At 44.5% G+C, this 21,671-nt stretch overlaps 2 protein-coding genes and 1 long non-coding RNA gene across 5 annotated transcripts; 2 read left to right on the forward strand and 1 right to left on the reverse strand.

The window, feature by feature from the left end:
- Positions 1 to 540: 540 nt before the first annotated feature.
- On the reverse strand, positions 541 to 10,284 carry LOC124007070. The gene is made up of 3 exons (XR_006833865.1): positions 10,149 to 10,284; positions 7,975 to 8,214; positions 541 to 2,206 (listed from the first exon to the last, which is right to left on the reverse strand). It is a non-coding gene; the product is annotated as an uncharacterized LOC124007070 (long non-coding RNA).
- LOC124007068 lies at positions 1,995 to 7,743 on the forward strand. The gene is made up of 2 exons (XM_046317348.1): positions 1,995 to 2,228; positions 5,586 to 7,743. Exon 2 carries the CDS (start codon positions 5,588 to 5,590, stop codon positions 6,479 to 6,481), a length of 894 nt encoding a protein of 297 aa, XP_046173304.1. The 5' UTR covers positions 1,995 to 2,228; positions 5,586 to 5,587; the 3' UTR covers positions 6,482 to 7,743.
- On the forward strand, positions 8,827 to 19,107 carry LOC124007067 (putative monooxygenase p33MONOX). 3 transcript variants are annotated; one of them, XM_046317346.1, is made up of 9 exons: positions 11,854 to 11,955; positions 12,435 to 12,626; positions 13,063 to 13,126; positions 13,354 to 13,544; positions 15,581 to 15,701; positions 15,922 to 16,049; positions 16,312 to 16,436; positions 17,719 to 17,885; positions 18,204 to 19,107. In XM_046317346.1, the coding sequence occupies exons 3-9, from the start codon at positions 13,102 to 13,104 to the stop codon at positions 18,416 to 18,418; spliced, it is 972 nt and encodes a 323-aa protein (XP_046173302.1). In that variant the 5' UTR covers positions 11,854 to 11,955; positions 12,435 to 12,626; positions 13,063 to 13,101; the 3' UTR covers positions 18,419 to 19,107. The 3 variants fall into 3 exon arrangements, with proteins under 3 accessions (XP_046173301.1, XP_046173302.1, XP_046173303.1); XM_046317345.1 differs by lacking the exons at positions 11,854 to 11,955; positions 12,435 to 12,626; positions 13,063 to 13,126 and adding exons at positions 8,827 to 8,992; positions 11,197 to 11,301; XM_046317347.1 differs by lacking the exons at positions 11,854 to 11,955; positions 12,435 to 12,626; positions 13,063 to 13,126 and adding an exon at positions 12,994 to 13,000.
- Positions 19,108 to 21,671: the final 2,564 nt, after the last annotated feature.

Consider the following 21,671-nt stretch of genomic DNA (forward strand, 5'->3'; position numbering starts at 1 on the left):
CAAGGAAGGGCCAGAAGTATACAGAATGGTGTCGTCTGCGTGGAGGTGGATCAGGGAATCGCCCGCAGCAAGAACAACATCATTGAGATATACAAAGAAAAGAGTCGGCCCGAGAATTGAACCCTGTGGCACCCCCATAGAGACTGCCAGAGGACCGGACAACATGCCCTCCGATTTGACACACTGAACTCTGTCTGCAAAGTAGTTGGTGAACCAGGCAAGGCAGTCATTAGAAAAACCGAGGCTACTGAGTCTGCCGATAAGAATATGGTGATTGACAGAGTCGAAAGCCTTGGCCAGGTCAATGAAGACGGCTGCACAGTACTGTCTTTTATCGATGGCGGTTATGATATTGTTTAGTACCTTGAGCGTGGCTGAGGTGCACCCGTGACCGGCTCGGAAACCAGATTGCACAGCGGAGAAGGTACGGTGGGATTCGAGATGATCAGTGATCTGTTTGTTGACTAGGCTTTCAAAGACCTTAGATAGGCAGGGCAGGATGGATATAGGTCTGTAACAGTTTGGGTCCAAGGTGTCTCCCCCTTTGAAGAGAGGGATGACTGCGGCAGCTTTCCAATTCTTGGGGATCTCAGACGATATGAAAGAGAGGTTGAACAGGCTGATAATAGGGGTTGCGACAATGGCGGCAGATAGTATCTAATTATGTATAGAGTTTTGATGGAATTTTGTTGTGTTTGTTTGTGGAAAGCATGACATCCAGCCGGTGTTATTTTAATCTTAATCTTCAACCCTATGCTGTCTGTCTACAAGTCTAAAATGATTGTATTCATGTTTATGATGAGTCTCACTGCTATATTTATTTTGCCTGTTTCATTCCCTGTTTCATTCCCTGAGGGATGTTTGGTAAACCTTTACTTGGATATTCCCAAGTAGATGTTCAGTAGATGTTCAGTAGATGTTTTAGTAGATGTTTTAGTAGATGTTCAGTAGATGTTTTAGTAGATGTTTTAGTAGATGTTCAGTAGATGTTCAGTAGATGTTTTAGTAGATGTTTAGTAGATGTTCAGTAGATGTTCAGTAGATGTTTTAGTAGATGTTCAGTAGATGTTCAGTAGATGTTCAGTAGATGTTTTAGTAGATGTTTTAGTGGATGTTCAGTAGATGTTCAGTAGATGTTTTAGTAGATGTTCAGTAGATGTTCAGTAGATGTTCAGTAGATGTTTTAGTAGATGTTCAGTAGATGTTCAGTAGATGTTCAGTAGATGTTTTAGTAGATGTTTTAGTAGATGTTCAGTAGATGTTCAGTAGATCATCAATAGATGGTTCAGTACATATTCAGTAGATGGTTCGGTACATGTTCAGTAGATGTTCAATAGATGTTCAGTAGATGTTCAGTAGATGTTCAATAATGTTTCTGTTATGACATCTTTATCATAAGGAAACTATGGCAACTATGGGTGCTAAGGGAGGTGTTCTTCTGATTTGACTTCATGTAAACAGTTATGTGGAATAATAACATTTCACAACTGTGGCTCAGTTGGTAGTTGCTCTGGATCAGAGCATCTGCTAAATGACTGTAATGTTGTTCCTACATGGAGTAGGAGAACAGTAGAATAGGGCTGAGCCATATTGCATCTCTGCCCTGTGTTGAATGCCAGGGCCCATTAACCTATCCTCCTCACAATATCTCTCCTCTCCTCCTCATGATATCTCTCCTCCTCATGATATCTCTCCTCCTCTCCTCCTCACAATATCTCTCCTCCTCACGATATCTCTCCTCCTCGTGATGTCTCTCCTCCTCTCTAAATGCAGCCTCTTTCCTCCTCTTCCTCCCTTGTCTAACCTCCTCTTGTTCTCTCTATTCCTCTCCCCAACTCCTTGTTTCTCCTACACTGTACATTCATGAAATCAATTTTGCACATGATTATGCTCAGCCACAGAATGGGATGGAGGTGCTATTTTTAGTCGGCCAAGGGAGGAGAGGGAGAGCAGGGAAGCGAGAGTGAAAAGGGGGTGGGGACAAGTCATTATATTCGTGATGTAGCTGTAGCTGGGGAGAGATTGGAGATCACCAGTTGGTTGGACGCAGCTTGTCTAGAGGCAGCTTGGTTGGAGATCACCAGTTGGTTGGAGGCAGCTTGGCTAGAGGCAGCTTGGTTGGAGATCACCAGTTGGTTGGAGGCAGCTTGGCTAGAGGCGGAGAGAGGGGTGAGAGCAGGCAACGGAGACGAGCAAACGACACCACCTGAAAGACAGATAAGACACAGGTAAGAAGCTCTGCTATATTCTACATAGAACAGGCAAAGCCAGCCCCCTGGACTGATAGCTATACAAATCGATGGTACGTGCACTGAGGAAATTAAATGGTTATATCAGAGCATGCATGGCCAAGCAATAACTACACTGGCATCTTCTGTTAAAATAGACACACTGATGCTCTATGGATTTTTGTTATATATACACGTTTAAAATGTAATGAATTCAAGTATGTGGGATCTGTAAAGCAGATGTACGTCATTGGAGATGAGGTTATGTAATAGGGATTTGGTTTGTTATGCACTCAGTCCCCTGCCTAATGTAGTTTAGTAACACTGGCTGACTGTTCATTTTCCAGTCTGGCTTCTTGACCACTGTATCTGAGACATAATGAGTTGTTCATGAGACATAATGAGTTGTTCCTGAGACATAATGAGTTGTTCATGAGACATAATGAGTTGTTCCTGAGACATAATGAGTTGTTCATGAGACATAATGAGTTGTTCCTGAGACATAATGAGTTGTTCATGAGACATAATGAGTTGTTCATGAGACATAATGAGTTGTTCATGAGACATAATGAGTTGTTTCTGAGACATAATGAGTTGTTCATGAGACATAATGAGTTGTTCATGAGACATAATGAGTTGTTCATGAGACATAATGAGTTGTTCCTGAGACATAATGAGTTGTTCATGAGACATAATGAGTTGTTCCTGAGACATAATGAGTTGTTCCTGAGACATAATGAGTTGTTCCTGAGACATAATGAGTTGTTCATGAGACATAATGAGTTGTTCCTGAGACATAATGAGTTGTTCCTGAGACAACATGAGTTGTTCCTGAGACATAATGAGTTGTTTCTGAGACATAATGAGTTGTTTCTGAGACAACATGAGTTGTTCATGAGACATAATGAGTTGTTCCTGAGACATAATGAGTTGTTCCTGAGACAACATGAGTTGTTCCTGAGACATAATGAGTTGTTTCTGAGACATAATGAGTTGTTTCTGAGACAACATGAGTTGTTCCTGAGACATAATGAGTTGTTCATGAGACATAATGAGTTGTTCCTGAGACATAATGAGTTGTTTCTGAGACATAATGAGTTGTTTCTGAGACAACATGAGTTGTTCCTGAGACAACATGAGTTGTTCCTGAGACATAATGAGTTGTTCCTGAGACAACATGAGTTGTTCCTGAGACATAATGAGTTGTTCATGAGACATAATGAGTTGTTCCTGAGACATAATGAGTTGTTTCTGAGACATAATGAGTTGTTTCTGAGACAACATGAGTTGTTCCTGAGACATAATGAGTTGTTCATGAGACATAATGAGTTGTTCCTGAGACATAATGAGTTGTTTCTGAGACATAATGAGTTGTTTCTGAGACAACATGAGTTGTTCCTGAGACAACATGAGTTGTTCCTGAGACATAATGAGTTGTTCATGAGACATAATGAGTTGTTCCTGAGACATAATGAGTTGTTTCTGAGACATAATGAGTTGTTCCTGAGACATAATGAGTTGTTTCTGAGACAACATGAGTTGTTTCTGAGACAACATGAGTTGTTCCTGAGACATAATGAGTTGTTTCTGAGACATAATGAGTTGTTCATGAGACATAATGAGTTGTTCCTGAGACATAATGAGTTGTTCATGAGACATAATGAGTTGTTCATGAGACATAATGAGTTGTTCCTGAGACATAATGAGTTGTTCCTGAGACATAATGAGTTGTTTCTGAGACATAATGAGTTGTTCCTGAGACATAATGAGTTGTTTCTGAGACATAATGAGTTGTTTCTGAGACAACATGAGTTGTTCCTGAGACATAATGAGTTGTTTCTGAGACATAATGAGTTGTTTCTGAGACATAATGAGTTGTTTCTGAGACAACATGAGTTGTTCCTGAGACATAATGAGTTGTTTCTGAGACATAATGAGTTGTTTCTGAGACATAATGAGTTGTTTCTGAGACAACATGAGTTGTTCCTGAGACATAATGAGTTGTTTCTGAGACATAATGAGTTGTTCATGAGACATAATGAGTTGTTCCTGAGACATAATGAGTTGTTCATGAGACATAATGAGTTGTTCATGAGACATAATGAGTTGTTCCTGAGACATAATGAGTTGTTCCTGAGACATAATGAGTTGTTTCTGAGACATAATGAGTTGTTCCTGAGACATAATGAGTTGTTCCTGAGACATAATGAGTTGTTCCTGAGACAACATGAGTTGTTCCTGAGACATAATGAGTTGTTCCTGAGACATAATGAGTTGTTCCTGAGACATAATGAGTTGTTCCTGAGACATAATGAGTTGTTCCTGAGACATAATGAGTTGTTCCTGAGACATAATGAGTTGTTTCTGAGACAACATGAGTTGTTCCTGAGACAACACGAATTGTTCCTGAGACATAATGAGTTGTTCCTGAGACATAATGAGTTGTTTCTGAGACAACATGAGTTGTTCCTGAGACAACATGAGTTGTTCCTGAGACATAATGAGTTGTTCCTGAGACATAATGAGTTGTTCCTGAGACATAATGAGTTGTTCCTGAGACATAATGAGTTGTTTCTGAGACAACATGAGTTGTTCCTGAGACAACATGAGTTGTATCTGAGACATAATGAGTTGTTCCTGAGACATAATGAGTTGTTCCTGAGACATAATGAGTTGTTCCTGAGACATAATGAGTTGTTCCTGAGACATAATGAGTTGTTCCTGAGACATAATGAGTTGTTTCTGAGACATAATGAGTTGTTCCTGAGACATAATGAGTTGTTCCTGAGACATAATGAGTTGTTCCTGAGACATAATGAGTTGTTCCTGAGACAACATGAGGAGGATAGGGAGGGAGTGGAATAATGGGTCCTAAAATGGAGAGCTGTGTCATGTTGCCCTCAAGAAAAGGAAAGGTGGTAGTGTAAGCCCACCCAAAGTTCATTTTTGAATTTTTGTTCTTACGTATTTATTTGTGTGTGGGAATATATTTTTGTTGTTAGGTGGGTGGACTATGTGTGCGTTTGTATGTGTGCCCACTTTGCTCTCCTATTGCATTGTAATACGAGCACACCCTGAGATGTGGTGAGGGAGAGGTTACCATGGAGACAGGCTCAGCACATCTTCCTGTAAACGATTGCACATACGCACTTTCAAAACGCATGTTACACTTTGCCTGTATTTTAATTTAGCCTCTATTCAATTAACTAGATGATAATTGATCATTCATGCCATAATTATCATGGCATTGCTTACATTTGACCAAATCCAAGCTTTACAAAAACAAAATATCTCAATCATTCCGAGGCTCTTCCCAGAGACTGATCTGACCAGCCTCTCTCTCCCTCCTGTTCCCAGGCATGCGTCCCCGCTCCAGACTCCTGGCTAAGAGGGGCCTACCCACCATCAGGGAGGGATATGAGGAGCTGGTCCAGGACATGAACCAGGCCAACAGCCTCCACCTCCCTCCCCATGGCCAGGTCCACTCCTCTCTGTCTACCCAGGACTACTTCCTGTCCATCTGTCAGCTCGCCTGCCCAACCTTCCCCCTGGCCCAACCTGACTGTGACATCCTCACTGTAGGCTCGATGGCCTCTCTGAGGCCCTGCCTGAGGCTGCACAGACTGAGGGACCCTGTGCCACTCTGTCAGCCTCTGATTTCCAACGTCAGCCACCACACACAGTTAGAGCAGGAGGAGAGTCAAAGTGAGTGTAGTGGCCCAGAGAGAGTGGTGAATGTCAGCTCAGGTCAGACCTCCAGTAGGGTTCTCCCCAGTGTCTCTGACCCCCTAGAGTTCATCTACGGTCATGGGGAGGCACTCCTCTTAGCTGCCTGTCGCGCCCCTGACTCACAGGGCTGTAAGGGTGAGGGGAGAGAGAGTGTGACCCAGCTTCGATCACAACCCCAGCCATGCGCCGACAGTTTCCCACGCATGTGTTCCGCGCCTCTGATACAGCACAAAGGCAGCTGCCCTGAGCTCTGCCTGATGGACCCCTCTGACCAAGAGAAGCAAAACCCTGACCCTGCTCCACCACAAACATTATCATCAGACCAGCAGAAACCTGATGCCTCCAGCCCACTCTCCTGGAGGTTCCAGAACGACTCAGACAGGGCCCCTGCTGGTGGGAGGGGGAAGTGCACTCGCTACATGGACAAACACACAATGGTATCACACTGGATCGCTGACTGTCGCTCGGCCTGGAGAGAAGCCAGAGTCAGGGTGTGCATGCTTCCTGCCATAGCAGAGATGTAGACACATAGATCAGGTACAACCCTGTTAAGCCCTGCTGAGTATTGTACATAATGGATCCTTGATGTACTATACGTCCCACTTGATTGGTATGTTTGGACAATGCAGGCCCATATTGCAACATCTTCTCCTCAATGACTTTTCAGGCCTGACCTTTTTGTTTTACAGTTTGTAATTTAAGACATATTGTAAACTAGCGTATGCCTCACAAAATATCACAGTCGGTGGAAAGTTGATCATGCCTATAGAAGACATCAACGTTAGGGTAGCCTCTGGAATCCAGGCTTCTTACAGTAGTTGAACGAGACAGGATTTTGAAAGACTAGTATTTGGGTGAATAAAGATATGTGGAAAATATGCTGAATTTTCCATGATCATGTACAAAGATCTATCATTAAAAAACATGACGGATCCTAATCTTTCCGGTGTAGCGAGTGAGTGATTCCATAACTATCGCACTCCGTTCTTTGCTAATGATAACTCTGGTCAAACCCAGTTGGCAGCTAAAACAGGAAAACCATTCTAATTTGAGAGTTTCATAACAAATGAAAGAAGTGTTAGAATCAGAACTGAAGAAAATGTGATCCTACAGCTAGTTCAGGCTCCCTATAGCAGAGTATTTAAACTCAGATTACTCCCAGTGGTTCTGAAAATGTTTCTTGTGATTTCCTCTCCCCTGTATGATATATGAGTTATGCAATGACAATGTAGGTGTGTGCAAAACTGAGCAGTCTATTTCAATCTTCCACTTACTAAAGCCATGATGAAATAGTACAGATATTTTGAATCATATCATGTAATTCCCACTGAGTGAAACAGCATGTGAGATTGTTGTATTTGACTTTTTGATTGTGTGTTCTAATGGTCCTCCATGTTGTACAGTGTCTGTCAAAATATATCAATTGAAAGAAAACAATATTATCGTTGACTTGTAAATGGTTGAGAGTTCAATCATGCTCCCGAGTGGCGCAGCTGTCTAAGGCACTGTATTGCAGTGCTAGAGGTGTCACTACACACCCGGGTTTGTTTCCAGGCTATGTCACAACCGGCCCATGATCGGGAGTCCCATAGGGAGGAGCACAATTGGCCCAGCACTGTTGGGGTTAGGGGAGGGTTTGGCCGGGGGTGGGAGGCCGTCATGGTAAATAAGAATTTGTTCTTAACTGACTTGTCTGGTTAAAAAAAAATTTGATCATTTATAGTACGGCTTTTGTACCTCTTTCCATTGTTGACCAGTAATCGAATAAATGATGTGTTTCACCCTGCCTGTGATTGTCTGTCAATATGCTCCAAAACATAGACCTTTGCACTTCTCTTAAATAATTCTCAATAATCTTTCCTTAAAATAAGTTGAAGTTGAAAAAAAAAACTGTTGGTCTCCACACGTTGTTATTGGATTGTAGACATTTGGGGGGGGGGGCTAAAGTTTACAATGTTAATTAAGAACATGAAAACAAATGGCAAGGACAAAGTGATTGGCACCAAGGAGCTAATACCTGATTAAACAGTCTTTGGCGAAGATGAACTTGCTGCACCTTTCTACTGCCAATTTGGCCCAGTCTTCAGCTGCAAACTGTTACAGTTCTTCAGTGTTGAGTGGGGTCATCCACTAACTGCTGTTTTCAGATCTTGCCACAGGTTTATGATTCAGATCTGGACTCATCGCTGGCCACTCCAGTGTTTATTCTCGAACCATTCCTGGGTGCTTTCAGATGTGTGTCTGGGTTGTTGTCCTGCTGGAAGACACACACAAACTTCAACACAGACCCATTTGTTGGTCTCCAAAACATCTTGATAATCTGCTGATTTCATAATGTCTTGCACACATTTAAGGCCCCCAGTACCAGAGGCAGCAAAGCAACCCCACATCATTATCGGACCTCCCCCATGTTTGATTGTAGGGAGGGTGTTATTTTCTTTGAATGCTTATAGTGCTTCTAGCATTATACTGCAAGATTAACAATATGGGTGGCAGTTCAGTCCAGTATCTTCAGTGAGATTTATAGCATGGTAAATAACAGATTAGAAATTCCTGGAATTAACCAGGGATGTTATTTATATATAAAAAAGAAAGGGAATTAGATTACAATGTATATAAAACGTAGTTTCAAGACCTCTATGTGCAAGCCCTGTTATGGACATTGCTATCTGAATATCAACGGTATCCGTCCAATGGTAGATTTGTGCAAACAAGTCACACAGTGCCCCCAGTGACAGGAGTCAGGACATAACAATCAAATCAAATGAAATAAAATGGTATTGCATTTGTCACATTTGTCGAATACAACAGACTTCGATTTTACCGTCCACTTGGGTTGTTATATTCTCGCGAGACTACACAAAACACGTACCATCACTGTACGGAATTTCCTTTATTCTTCACATTAGGAAACTGGATATCATGGCCGAGATGTGTCTTTGGTGTTCTGTAACCTTTCCCATTGACATTGTAAGGTTACGACTGTCTTCAACTTGAACGTGTCTGTTGTAAGCGGTGTAGAGCCTTTTTATCTGGTAAGTTTAAACTAAATTGTACGTATTAGATCGTGTTTTTCATTCCATCGTCACCATTGTTGCGGTTACCCAAGCATCATGATCGCTCGCTAGCAAGCTGACAATTCTCAATTACTCTCTAGCTTGCTATGGCTGGTCATCTGCTTCGTATAATGCAATTGAAAGTTTATTGTTGTAGTTAGGCATTATATTTTATTTGACCAACAAACAGTTTTGATCGCTCAGATCCGCTATTCTATTCCATTCCAGTATCACTGTCTAACGTTACACCGTCTGACACGTCTGACACGTAGCGTAAAATCGTTAAGAAATTATTAGATGATCCGATTAATGTTTTGTGTGCCATATTCACGGATATTAACTAGTGTTTACAAGGGGAACGTCGTCATTTGCACAACTGAATGCTTTCATCCAACCAGAGAGGCTGTATTGATCGACGCCCAGGGATAAATTGTTGTGGGGATTAAATGCCTTGCTCAAGGGCAGAATGGCAGAACCTTGCCTGCTCGGGGATTCGAGCAAGCAGCTTTTCAGTTACTGTCCCAACTCTCTAACTGCTAGACTACCAGTCACACATAACTATAAAGCCGTATACTGTGCTGTTCTGATGATGTAGACTATGATCTGCTCTAGTTTCTAGCTGTTGTTCTGAACATGGCCTCAGCTACAGACCACCTGTCTAACATGTCCTCTTCTTATTGCTGTATTTTGTTCCTTTCCAGCTTTCAAGGTCTGTACTCCTCCTCCTGTCCCACAATGCTTTATCAGCAGGCCTTAATGTCTGAGAGTGAGCCTGATTAATTACATTCAACACTACACACATGGTTAGCATGGGCCTATATATCAGGGATGGTGGGGGGCCCCAAAAAATCAGTACGTACACCCATACAAACTCACACACAACCGTATTAGGGCCCGGGGCCCTAAGCAAAATTTAGTTGCCCCCCCCCCACCTTGCGAGCAAAACATTTTAACAGACCTGCAATTCTACACTTTTTTGCCATGGGTAGTAGAGAAAAGATTGCAGATTTAAAGCAAGTTTGCTGCAATTCTACACATTTTGCCATCTGGTAGTGAGAAGATTTTGCAATTTCATAAGTTTCATGCAATTCTATTCATTTTGCCATTGGGCAGAGAGAAAAATGGGAAATTTTACCTGCAATTCTACACATGTTGCAATTGGGGGGGTTGATCAGTGGGCCTAGAGGTCGGATCACCAGTTGCCCATCTCAGCTCTATAGCATTGAACTAGCCTACATTTCAGGTCGTGTTCTGTAGTGAAGACTTCGACCTCCCTGGCACATTTGTCCAGACTGCTTTCTCAAATAGCATGCGAGAATAGAACACTAAAACAGAACACAACACCATATCAGCTGCCAAGTAGCAAAACATTGACTCTCCCCAGTGGCGCAATGCTGTCAGTAAACAAGCTGTTACCCTTGTTTTGACTAAGGCTGTCAGTAAACGAGCTGTTACCCTTGTTTTGACTAAGGCTGTCAGTAAACAAGCTGTTACCCTTGTTTTGACTAAGGCTGTCAATAAACAAGCTGTTACCTTTGTTTTGACTAAGGCTGTCAGTAAACAAGCTGTTACCCTTGTTTTGACTAAGGCTGTCAATAAACGAGCTGTTACCCTTGTTTTGACTAAGGCTGTCAGTAAACGAGCTGTTACCCTTGTTTTGACTAAGGCTGTCAGTAAACGAGCTGTTACCCTTGTTTTGACTAAGGCTGTCAGTAAACAAGCTGTTACCCTTGTTTTGACTAAGGCTGTCAGTAAACGAGCTGTTACCCTTGTTTTGACTAAGGCTGTCAGTAAACAAGCTGTTACCCTTGTTTTGACTAAGGCTGTCAATAAACAAGCTGTTACCCTTGTTTTGACTAAGGCTGTCAGTAAACAAGCTGTTACCCTTGTTTTGACTAAGGCTGTCAATAAACAAGCTGTTACCCTTGTTTTGACTAAGGCTGTTACCCTTGTTTTGACTAAGGCTGTCAGTAAACGAGCTGTTACCCTTGTTTTGACTAAGGCTGTCAGTAAACGAGCTGTTACCCTTGTTTTGACTAAGGTTGCTTGCTGTCATTGGCCACTGACTCAAGCATGCACCTGGAAGTTTTCCCATGATTATCTGATATTGTTTCTTTGCAATGAGCATGTACACTGTACTTTTAATTATAAATAAAATGTGATATTCTCTGCCTCCCCTGAAGGTCCAGTCCAATCTTTTGTCAGGTTGGATTCATCTGAACACTACCTCATTGTCAGCCATAAGAGTGGGCCTTCTGAAACGATGTCCAGATCAGGCGATATACCAGGTAGGGCTGGGGGGCAGTGAGAGTGGGCCTTCTGAAACGATGTCCAGATCAGGCGATATACCAGGTAGGGCTGGGGGCAGTGAGAGTGGGCCTTCTGAAACGATGTCCAGATCAGGCGATATACCAGGTAGGGCTGGGGGGCAGTGAGAGTGGGCCTTCTGAAACGATGTCCAGATCAGGCGATATACCAGGTAGGGCTGGGGGGCAGTGAGAGTGGGCCTTCTGGCGAAACGATGTCCAGATCAGGCGATATACCAGGTAGGGCTGGGGGCAGTGAGAGTGGGCCTTCTGAAACGATGTCCAGATCAGGCGATATACCAGGTAGGGCTGGGGGGTGAGAGTGGGCAGTGAGGTAGGGCTGGGCCTTCTGAAACGATGTCCAGATCAGGCGATATACCAGGTAGGGCTGGGGGCAGTGAGAGTGGGCCTTCTGAAACGATGTCCAGATCAGGCGATATACCAGGTAGGGCTGGGGAGCAGTGAGAGTGGGCCTTCTGAAACGATGTCCAGATCAGGCGATATACCAGGTAGGGCTGGGGGCAGTGAGAGTGGGCCTTCTGAAACGATGTCCAGATCAGGCGATATACCAGGTAGGGCTGGGGAGCAGTGAGAGTGGGCCTTCTGAAACGATGTCCAGATCAGGCGATATACCAGGTAGGGCTGGGGGCAGTGAGAGTGGGCCTTCTGAAACGAGAGTGGGCCTTCTGAAACGATGTCCAGATCAGGCGATATACCAGGTAGGGCTGGGGGCAGTGAGGTAGGGCTGGTGGGCCTTCTGAAACGATGTCCAGATCAGGCGATATACCAGGTAGGGCTGGGGGGCTGGGGGCAGTGAGAGTGGGCCTTCTGAAACGATGTCCAGATCAGGCGATATACCAGGTAGGGCTGGGGGCAGTGAGAGTGGGCCTTCTGAAACGATGTCCAGATCAGGCGATATACCAGGTAGGGCTGGGGGATCAGTGAGAGTGGGCCTTCTGAAACGATGTCCAGATCAGGCGATATACCAGGTAGGGCTGGGGGCAGTGAGAGTGGGCCTTCTGAAACGATGTCCAGATCAGGCGATATACCAGGTAGGGCTGGGGGCAGTGAGAGTGGGCCTTCTGAAACGATGTCCAGATCAGGCGATATACCAGGTAGGGCTGGGGGGCAGTGAGAGTGGGCCTTCTGAAACGATGTCCAGATCAGGCGATATACCAGGTAGGGCTGGGGGGCAGTGAGAGTGGGCCTTCTGAAACGATGTCCAGATCAGGCGATATACCAGGTAGGGCTGGGGGGCAGTGAGAGTGGGCCTTCTGAAACGATGTCCAGATCAGGCGATATACCAGGTAGGGCTGGGGGGTGAGAGGGGCAGTGAGAGGCGATATACCAGGGGCCTTCTGAAACGATGTCCAGATCAGGCGATATACCAGGTAGGGCTGGGGGCAGTGAGAGTGGGCCAGATTCCAGGTGGGCTGGGGGCAGTGATGGGCCTTCTGAAACGATGTCCAGATCAGGCGATATACCAGGTAGGGCTGGGGGTGAGAGTGAGATGTGGGCCTTCTGAAACGATGTCCAGATCAGGCGATATACCAGGTAGAGCTGGGGGCAGTGAGAGTGGGCCTTCTGAAACGATGTCCAGATCAGGCGATATACCAGGTAGGGCTGGGGGCAGTGAGAGATGGGCCTTCTGAAACGATGTCCAGATCAGGCGATATACCAGGTAGGGCTGGGGGCAGTGAGAGTGGGCATTAGTGTTGTGTGCTTGATCAGGCGATATACCAGGTAGGGCTGGGGGGCAGTGAGAGTGGGCCTTCTGAAACGATGTCCAGATCAGGCGATATACCAGGTAGGGCTGGGGGGCAGTGAGAGTGGGCATTAGTGTTGTGTGCTTGATCAGGCGATATACCAGGTAGGGCTGGGGGGCAGTGAGAGTGGGCATTAGTGTTGTGTGCTTGTTTTTAAATGGTGATGTCATATGTAAACATATGCTTCCAACACATGTAGCTCATCATTTCATGTATTTTGAGACCATTTTTATAGAGTTTTAATCCTTCAACACCCCCCCCCCCTCAGCCCTGGAGTCTGGGAGCTCAGAGGGGCAACTGGGAGGCCTGTCCCTACCTGTTGGCATGACCCGCCGTGCCATGAGCTATGATGACAACATGGAGGCGCCCATGTCGCCGCCTCCCTCTGATATCAACATCAACAACCTGTGGGCGAAGAGGCCCGTCGTCCCACCCAGGAGGTTCCGTCATCAGGCTGAGGTAGATGCCACACTTCCACTTCTCTCCAGCCTCACAGTTCGGATGGTGCTGTGTCTGTCCAGCCTCACAGTTCGGATGGTGCTGTGTCTGTCCGGCAGTGGAGGCTGCTGAGCAGGTTGATGACTCATAATGGGTGGAACAAAGCGAATGGAATGGCATCAAACACATGGAAACCATGAGAATGTATCAAATAAATAAAAAAAACTGATAACATTTACATAAGTATTCAGATCCTTTACTCAGTACTTTGTTGAAGCACATTTGGCAGCGATTACAGCCTCGAGTCTTCTTGGGTATTACGCTAAAATCTTGGCACACCTGTATTCGGTGAGTTTCTCTGCAGATCCTCTCAAGCCCCTTTAGGTTGGATGGGGAGCGTCGCTGCACGGCTGTTTTCAGGTCTTTCCAGGGATGTTCGATCGTGTTCAAGTCTGGGCTCTGGCTGAGCCACTCAAGGACATTCAGAGACTTGTCCCGAAGCCACTCATGCATTGTCTTGGCTGTGTGCTTAGGGTTGTTGTCCTATATATGCCATTTAGCAGACGCTTTTATCCAAAGCGACTTACAGTCATGTGTGCATACATTCTACGTATGGGTGGTCCTGGGAAGTTGAACCTTCACCCCAGTCTGAGGTCCTGAGAGCTCTGGAGATGGTTTTCATCCCAGGATCTCTGTACTTTTCTACGATTTCCCTCGATCCTGACTAGTCTCCCAGTCCCTGCTGAAGAACAACCCCACAGCAGGATGCTGCCACCACCATGCTTCACCGTAGGGAGGGTGCCTGGTTTTCTCCAGATGTGACGCTTGGCATTCAGGGCCAAGGAGTTCAATCTTGGTTTCATCAGACCAGAGAATCTTGTTTCTCATGGTCTGAGAGTCCATTTGGCAAACTCCAAGCAGGCTGTCATGTGCCTTTTTACTGAGGAGTGGCTTCTGTCTGGCCACTCTACCGTAAAGGCCTGATTGGTGGAGTGCTGCAGAGATGGTTGTCCTTCTGGAAGGTTCTCCCATCTCCACAGAGGAACTCTGGAGTTCTGTCAGAATGACCATCGGGTTCTTGGTCAACTCCCTGATCAAGGCCCTTCTCCCCCGATTGCTCAGTTTGGCCGGGTGACCAGCTCTAGGAAGAGTCTTGGTGGTTCAAACTTCTTCCATTTAAGAATGATGGCGGCCACTGTGTTCTTGGGGAGCTTCAGAAATGCAGAAATGTTTTGGTATGCTTCCCCAGATCTGTGCCTCTACACAATCCTGCCTCGGAGCTCTATGAACAATTCCTTCGACCTCATGGCTAGGTTTTGCTTTGAAATGCACTGTCAACTGTGGGACCTCATATAGACAGGTGTGCCTTTCCAAAATCATGTCCAATCAATTGAATTTACCGCAGGTGGACTCATCAAGTTGTAGAAACATCACAAGGATGATCAATGGAAACAGGATGCACCTGAGCTCAATTTCGAGTCTCATAGCAAAGGGTCTGAATACTTATGTAAATAAGGTATTTCTGTTTTATTTTTAATACATTTCAAAAATGTCTAAACCTTTTCATTATGGGGTATTGTGTGTAGATGAGGGGAAAGATATGTTGTCCATTTTAGAATAATAATAATGTAACAATGTGATTGGGCAAGACAAAAAAAGTAAATGCCTTTGAACGGGGTCATAGGTGCCAGGTGCACCGATTTGTGTCAAGAACCGCAACGCAGCTGGGTTTTTCACGCTTGACAGTTTCCCGTGTGTATCAAGAATGGTCCACCACCAAAAGGACATGGAGCCAACTTTGACACAACCGTGGCATTGGAGTCAACATGGGCCAGTATCCCTGTGGAACGCTTTCGACACCTTGTAGAGTCCACGCCTGACAAATTTAAGCTGTGGGGGGGGGGGGGGGGGGTACCGTTCAATATTAGGAAGGTGTTCATGTTTTTTTTACTCTGTGTCTATGACCCCAGGTGACCTATTCATGCAAATGCTCCTCTAACTGCCTCTGATCCATTGGCGTGTTTTTTTTTCCTTTTCTTTTTTTCTAATTTTTAAAGGAGGATGAATCTGGAAGTACCCTAACCCATGCTGCGCCTTTTGACCCTGGCCACAGGCCAAATATGCCTGTCGTGGTGAAGGCCAAAGCATCCTCCGTCATCATCAACTCTCTCATGACCAGTAAGACTTTACCATGATCGTGAACGAGGGTTACTGTATTGGTAGTGTATTAACTTCAGCATGACCTATTCCAATCCTGCTGCTCGTTAATGGAACACTGATGAGCTTTTATTTGGATTGTAATCAAGCTCGTATTGGATAACGTTAGGCTGTCTGTCTCCTCAGCGGAGAAACACGTCCTCCTTTAATACAGTATGTTGTCTGTTTTTTTTTCCCCCAGAGCAAACCCAGGACAGCATGTACAGGTTTGAGCAGCAGGCTGGGCTGAGAGACACTGGGTACACCCCCCATAAGGGCCTCACTGCTGAGGAGACCCGCCACCACCACCGCATGCCTGAGTCATTCCAAGTGGGTCTTCATTTTATTGCTTAACGGGGCACAACTTTATTTTCCTGGGGAGTCAGATAATTATTAACAGAAATATACATCCATATTTTTATTAAATGTATTTTCCTCCATGATAGGTTTGATAAAGCATCAACAAAGGGAAATCAGTGAATCCTCAAAATCTCAGTTAGCAATCTATGTCAAGGAGGAGTGACTCATAAGGTTTTACTGTTAATAATGTTCATTACGCCATGTTATTTTTTCCTTGATGTGTTTCCTGTAGAAAATGAACATTCAAACTGTGGATATGGGAGCGGGACATAAGGGAGGTCATGAGGACAAGCATACATCATCTGCTCAGTCCACCCCTAATAGCACTCCTCAGAGCTCACCTAAACAGAACCGCAGGTAAGTGCAACCATGTCCTCGTTACCATTTATTAATGGAAATATGCTGTACTTTGACCCAGGACGCCAAATAAACTCAGCAAAAAACGGAACGTCACTTTTTCAGGACCCTGTCTTTTCAAAGATAATTTGTAAAAATCCAAATAACTTCACAGATCTTCATTGTAAAGGGTTTAAACATAGTTTCTCATGCTTGTTCAATGAACCATAAACAATTAATGAACATGCACCTGTGGAACGGTCATTAAGACACTAACAGCATACAGACGGTAGGCAATTAAGGTCACAGTTATGAAAACATAGGACACTAAAGAGGCCTTTCCACTGACTCTGAAAAACACAAAAAGAAAGATGCCCAGGGTCCCTGCCCATCTGCGTGAACGTGCCTTAGGCATGCTGCTAGGAGGCATGAGGACTGCAGATGTGGCCAGGGCAATAAATTGCAATGTCCGTACTGTGAGATGCCTAAGACAGCGCTACAGGGATTCAGGACGGACAGCTGATCATCCTCTCAGTGGCAGACCACGTGTAACAACACCTGCACAGGATCGGTACATCCGAACATCACACCTGTGGGACAGGTACAGGATGGCAACAACAACTACCCGAGTTACACCAGGAACGCACAATCCTTCCATCAGTGCTCAGACTGTCCGCAATAGGCTGAGAGAGGCTGGACTGAGGGCTTGTAGGCCTGTTGTAATGCAGGTCCCCACCAGACATCACCTGCAACAACGTCGCCTATGGGCACAAACCCACCATCGCTGGACCAGACAGAACTGGCAAAAAGTGCTCTTCACTGACAGTTGCGGTTTTGTCTCACCAGGGGTGATGGTCGGAGTCACATTTATCGTCGAAGGAATGAGCGTTACACTTAGGCCTGTACTCTGGAGCGGGATCGTTTTGGAGGTGAAGGGTCCGTCATGGTCTGGGGCGGTGTGTCACAGCATCATCGGACTAAGCTGCAGGCAATCTCAACGCTGGTGCAGTTCATGAGGAGATGCACTGCAGTACTTAATGCAGCTGGTGGCCACACCAGCTACTGAGTGTTACTTTTAATTTTGATCCCCCTCCTTGTTCAGTTTGTCTGTTGAATCTTATGTTCATACACATTTACACATGTTAAGTTTGCTGAAAATAAACACGGTTTACAGTGAGGGGATGTTTCTTTTTTTGTTGACTTTACATGTGCCCTTACCCACCTTATCTAAATGAGTATGAAGCCTATTCAGCGGCCACTGTAAAGTGGTTGACCATCTGGTATATCTCTGTGTTCCTGGCAGGGGCTGGTTGTCCAGCCAGAGCTCGACAGCATCTGTCAGTAGCTCAGACCTCAGTACCAGCTCTAACACCAGTGTGGACATGGGTGCCGGTGAGGGGGGAGGAGCAGTCGAACGCTGGGGTATCTTCGGACCACGTCCGGTTGTTCAGAAATCCACTACCGACCCAGGTACTGACCACTCCGTTAACTGGATTTGGGGAGGATGATATTTTACATGTTTTCATTTTGCTTTCTCTGAACTGTCATCCTGTGGGTAGATTGGCTCAATGTTCTTTGATGTGAATTACACATTTAATAAGATTGTTTTTACATGGTCGTGTACTAAATCGGTACACTTGATTTTCATTGTGTATCAGACATCCTTATTTATGATGAATTTGTGCATTTAACAAATGTATTTTTTTCTGAGATGTATATAGTCTAGGTTGAGTTTGTCACGTTGTCATTGTTCTTCTGTGTAATATCAGTCCTGTGTATTCTCTCCAGGGGGTTTTGCTCTCCAGTCGCACCGCGGGGCCCAGAAGCCCACCCCCATGGAGGTGATGAAGGCTCAGGCCACTCGGCTGGCTCTTGACCCTGCTGTTAACCAACAGGCCCCTCCCAAGATGGAGATCCCCATCACAGAGAGCAGTAGACTGTCAGCACAGCCACACAAGCTCAAACCTCGAGACATAAATATCCTCACGCCCTCAGGTTTCTGAGACGTTCCATGTTGTCACTACTCCTTCATTTTGTAGCTGGTCTACCATCTAGTCCAAGGCTCTCCAACTCTGCTCCTGGAGAGCTACCGTCCTGTAGGTTTTCACTCCAACCTGATTCAGCGTAACAACCAGCTAATTATTGCAATCAGGACAGTGGTGCTCCAGGAACAGGGTTGGAGAGCCCTCTGGTCTAGACTATTCTCTCCCTACTTCTATTATTTAACACCCTTGTTTTGCCTCAGCCTTTTGCCTTCTAATAGAACCGTGTATATTTACTTTGTATGTATGGTCCGACTGTGAAGATGTTCTGATTCATGGTGTTGCAAAGTGTAACTCTCACTGTTTTGACAAAGACCGTAAAAGTCACACTGTGTTCATGGTTTGGTCATTCATTTGGCTTGTGAGTCTCATTCAGAAGTACACTATCACGAGCTTTTCATTGTCTGCAGATTTCTGTAAGATGTAATGATTCACATGTGTCATGTCTTCAAGAACATTATGGTGATTATTGTTCACCCTCAAGGAAGTGTTTTTTTTGTTTCCGTGTTTCCGCATTCCTGCTGTCAAGTCGACCGTTTTGAAGTTGAAACACTGTCAGTAAAACCCTGCAACAGAATGTTAATAACGTTGCATATTAATCAGAGAACTGTTACTATTTGACTGACACCTGTTCAGGTATTTTCACTTTTTTTTATATATAGAAAAAGATCCATATATATATCTCACCTGTGGTCTTTGTTGTAAATATCTGATTAAATAACAATGCTAACAACAGTAAAAAAGAAAGTATGGTTCCATTTTCCAGAATTTGACTGAACCATTAACCTTCCAGAAACAGTGGAAAGATAGTCGGCACTGCAGAGGTCAAAGAACCTGCCGGGGAAGGATGGATTTTCATTGGGCTTTAGAAATGGATCTTTTGGTGAATTTCATAACTGTTTCTAGGGCAAGATTAGTTACTGATTGACAGGAATAGAAACCTGCAGCTCTTGCACTGGGATGTGAAGTGATGATCATGTCTTCAGCAGGTACTAACTATCGCCAGTAGGTGGAACCCCACTCTTTTTCACACCGTCTGCACTGTGGCTGGACAACTCACAGGCTGCAGAGCTTGGATTTAATTGAACCCTGTACAGTATTGCTATGTCAGCCTATATCTGTGCCCCTGACTGATATACTGCCCTGTGAGATTCCCTCGCGTTTACTAATTGTTAATGAACCCGGTGAATATCAAAAGCTCAGTTGTTAATGTAAAACAAATAGGCACAAACAGCCAGTCAGCTGAGATTCCCTCTCTCCTTTAACATAATGGGTTTCCTCAGCCCCCCATTGCTTCATTCAGAGCCACCCTTCTTATTGCCACAGGCACAACCCATGCCTTCCAGTAATCATTCCCCTGCCCCCACCAAATCTCTCCCAGAGTGACTGCATAGCATGTCATTTCCTACACCTACGCGGTGAGCCCTATGGGATGTCTGGTGTTGATCTGGAGACAGCGGCCCACCCTCGCCTCGGCCTGCTGCCCAGCCAGTGACTGAGCATTCTGCTCTCTGACTTGCTATTTGTTATGGAGCAAAAACTCTGTGGGCCTCACCAATATATCTGGGGGAGAAGGCGATCATAGTCAAATCTACACAAAGGAACTCTCGCCCGCAATCTTGATGCAACAAGTAACATTTTTCTATTGGCTGTCACTTGGATTCAAAGGCTTTTATGACGCAGTGGTTCTTACCTTTATCTTCAAGAATCTCTTCTAGATCACCCAAACTAAGTTAAGCAATAGTTGGAATTGTCAGTTTTGGTGGGGACGTCAGCTCACCATGAAATCACCATGGGAATGTTCATGGGAAGGGTTTCCCTTTCCTAATAAAAATATATGTTCTTTAGCAGCTTTGATCCAAACTGACTTACAGTCATGATTCATTCCTATATTTATTGTCAGTGATTAAATTACTTTATCAACTACAATATAAATACACACAACTCAACACACTCACCCAACAACACACACCACAACACACTCACACAACACATTCACCAAAACGCTCACACAACACACTCACACAACAACACACTCACACAACACATTCACCAAAACGCTCACACAACACACTCACACAACACATTCACCAAAACGCTCACACAACACACTCACCAACACACTCACCCAACACATTCACCAAAACGCTCACACAACACACTCACCAACACACTCACACAACACACTCATCAACACACACAACACACTCACCAACACACTCACACAACACACTCATCAACACACTCACCAACACATTCACTCAACACACTCACACAACACACTCAACAACAGATTGACACATCCAGGTGAACACATGTACAGGATCTACTCACAGACACAGCATCCGTTCGTCTCGCTGGCCGCACCATCCCACACAGACGTGTCCACAGGAGGCAGAGGTGCTCTTCTGCATGACTACGGATGACGGGGTTGTCCCCTGGTCTACACTGGACTAGGGTGGGGAGCTTTGTGGAAAATCAGACAATGACAATGCTATATCCTCCTGGACCACATTCAAATTTGATTGAACACACTGACGACTATGTATTACCATGAAACATTTAAAACCATTAGAATAATGTCTGCCATAGGGAATATAGCCTTTAAAAACAAATGGTCCATCTTTGAAAGCTATGATTAATTTTGTCTGAGTAAATGAGTAAGAAACAAAATATACATATTGCATTATTGTTGTTCTTTGATGTCTTAAAATCTGACACTCCCATCATCCCGTCATTTGTCTAATATCACATATATTCTCTTGAGAAGTACTTTACCTTGATGAGAATAAACTCTTTGGTGAAATTATGACAGTCCAGGTCCGGCTATTAGAAAAAGTATCCTGTATCATGTTTGTGTGGTTTGGTTTTACTATTCTTGTGGGGACCAGAAGTCCTCACAAGGATAATAAAACAAGGACAATTTTGTTATGGGTTAGATTTAGTTTCAGGGTTAGTGCTAGGGGTTATGGAAAATAGGATTTTGAATGGGAATACATTTTTCAGTCCCCACAAGGATAGTAAAACCAATGTGTGTGTGTACTTGTTTTCCTACCTTATCAGGATCCCAATGTCCTCACATTTCAACCGGATGTAGTGAAAATGTAGGAAAACAATAGCTTTTTTGAAGTCAGGACTTTTTTCAGGTCCTGAATTTGTTCAAATACTATTTTAAGGTTTGGGGTTTTGGGGGTTCGGGTTAGGTTAAGGGTTA

The sequence above is a fragment of the Oncorhynchus gorbuscha genome, linkage group LG20 (assembly GCF_021184085.1).
Source record: "Oncorhynchus gorbuscha isolate QuinsamMale2020 ecotype Even-year linkage group LG20, OgorEven_v1.0, whole genome shotgun sequence".
Classification (NCBI taxonomy): Eukaryota; Metazoa; Chordata; class Actinopteri; order Salmoniformes; family Salmonidae; genus Oncorhynchus; species Oncorhynchus gorbuscha.

Coding starts and splice junctions, on each gene's coding strand:
- LOC124007068 (XM_046317348.1), top strand. CDS start 5,588: ATGCGTCCCCGCTCCAGACTCCTGGCTAAGAGGGGCCTACCCACCATC.
- LOC124007067 (XM_046317345.1), top strand. CDS start 11,277: ATGTCCAGATCAGGCGATATACCAG. Junction 13,545..15,580: donor GGTTCCGTCATCAGGCTGAG/GTAGATGCCACA, acceptor TAATTTTTAAAG/GAGGATGAATCTGGAAGTAC. Junction 17,886..18,203: donor GAAATCCACTACCGACCCAG/GTACTGACCACT, acceptor TATTCTCTCCAG/GGGGTTTTGCTCTCCAGTCG.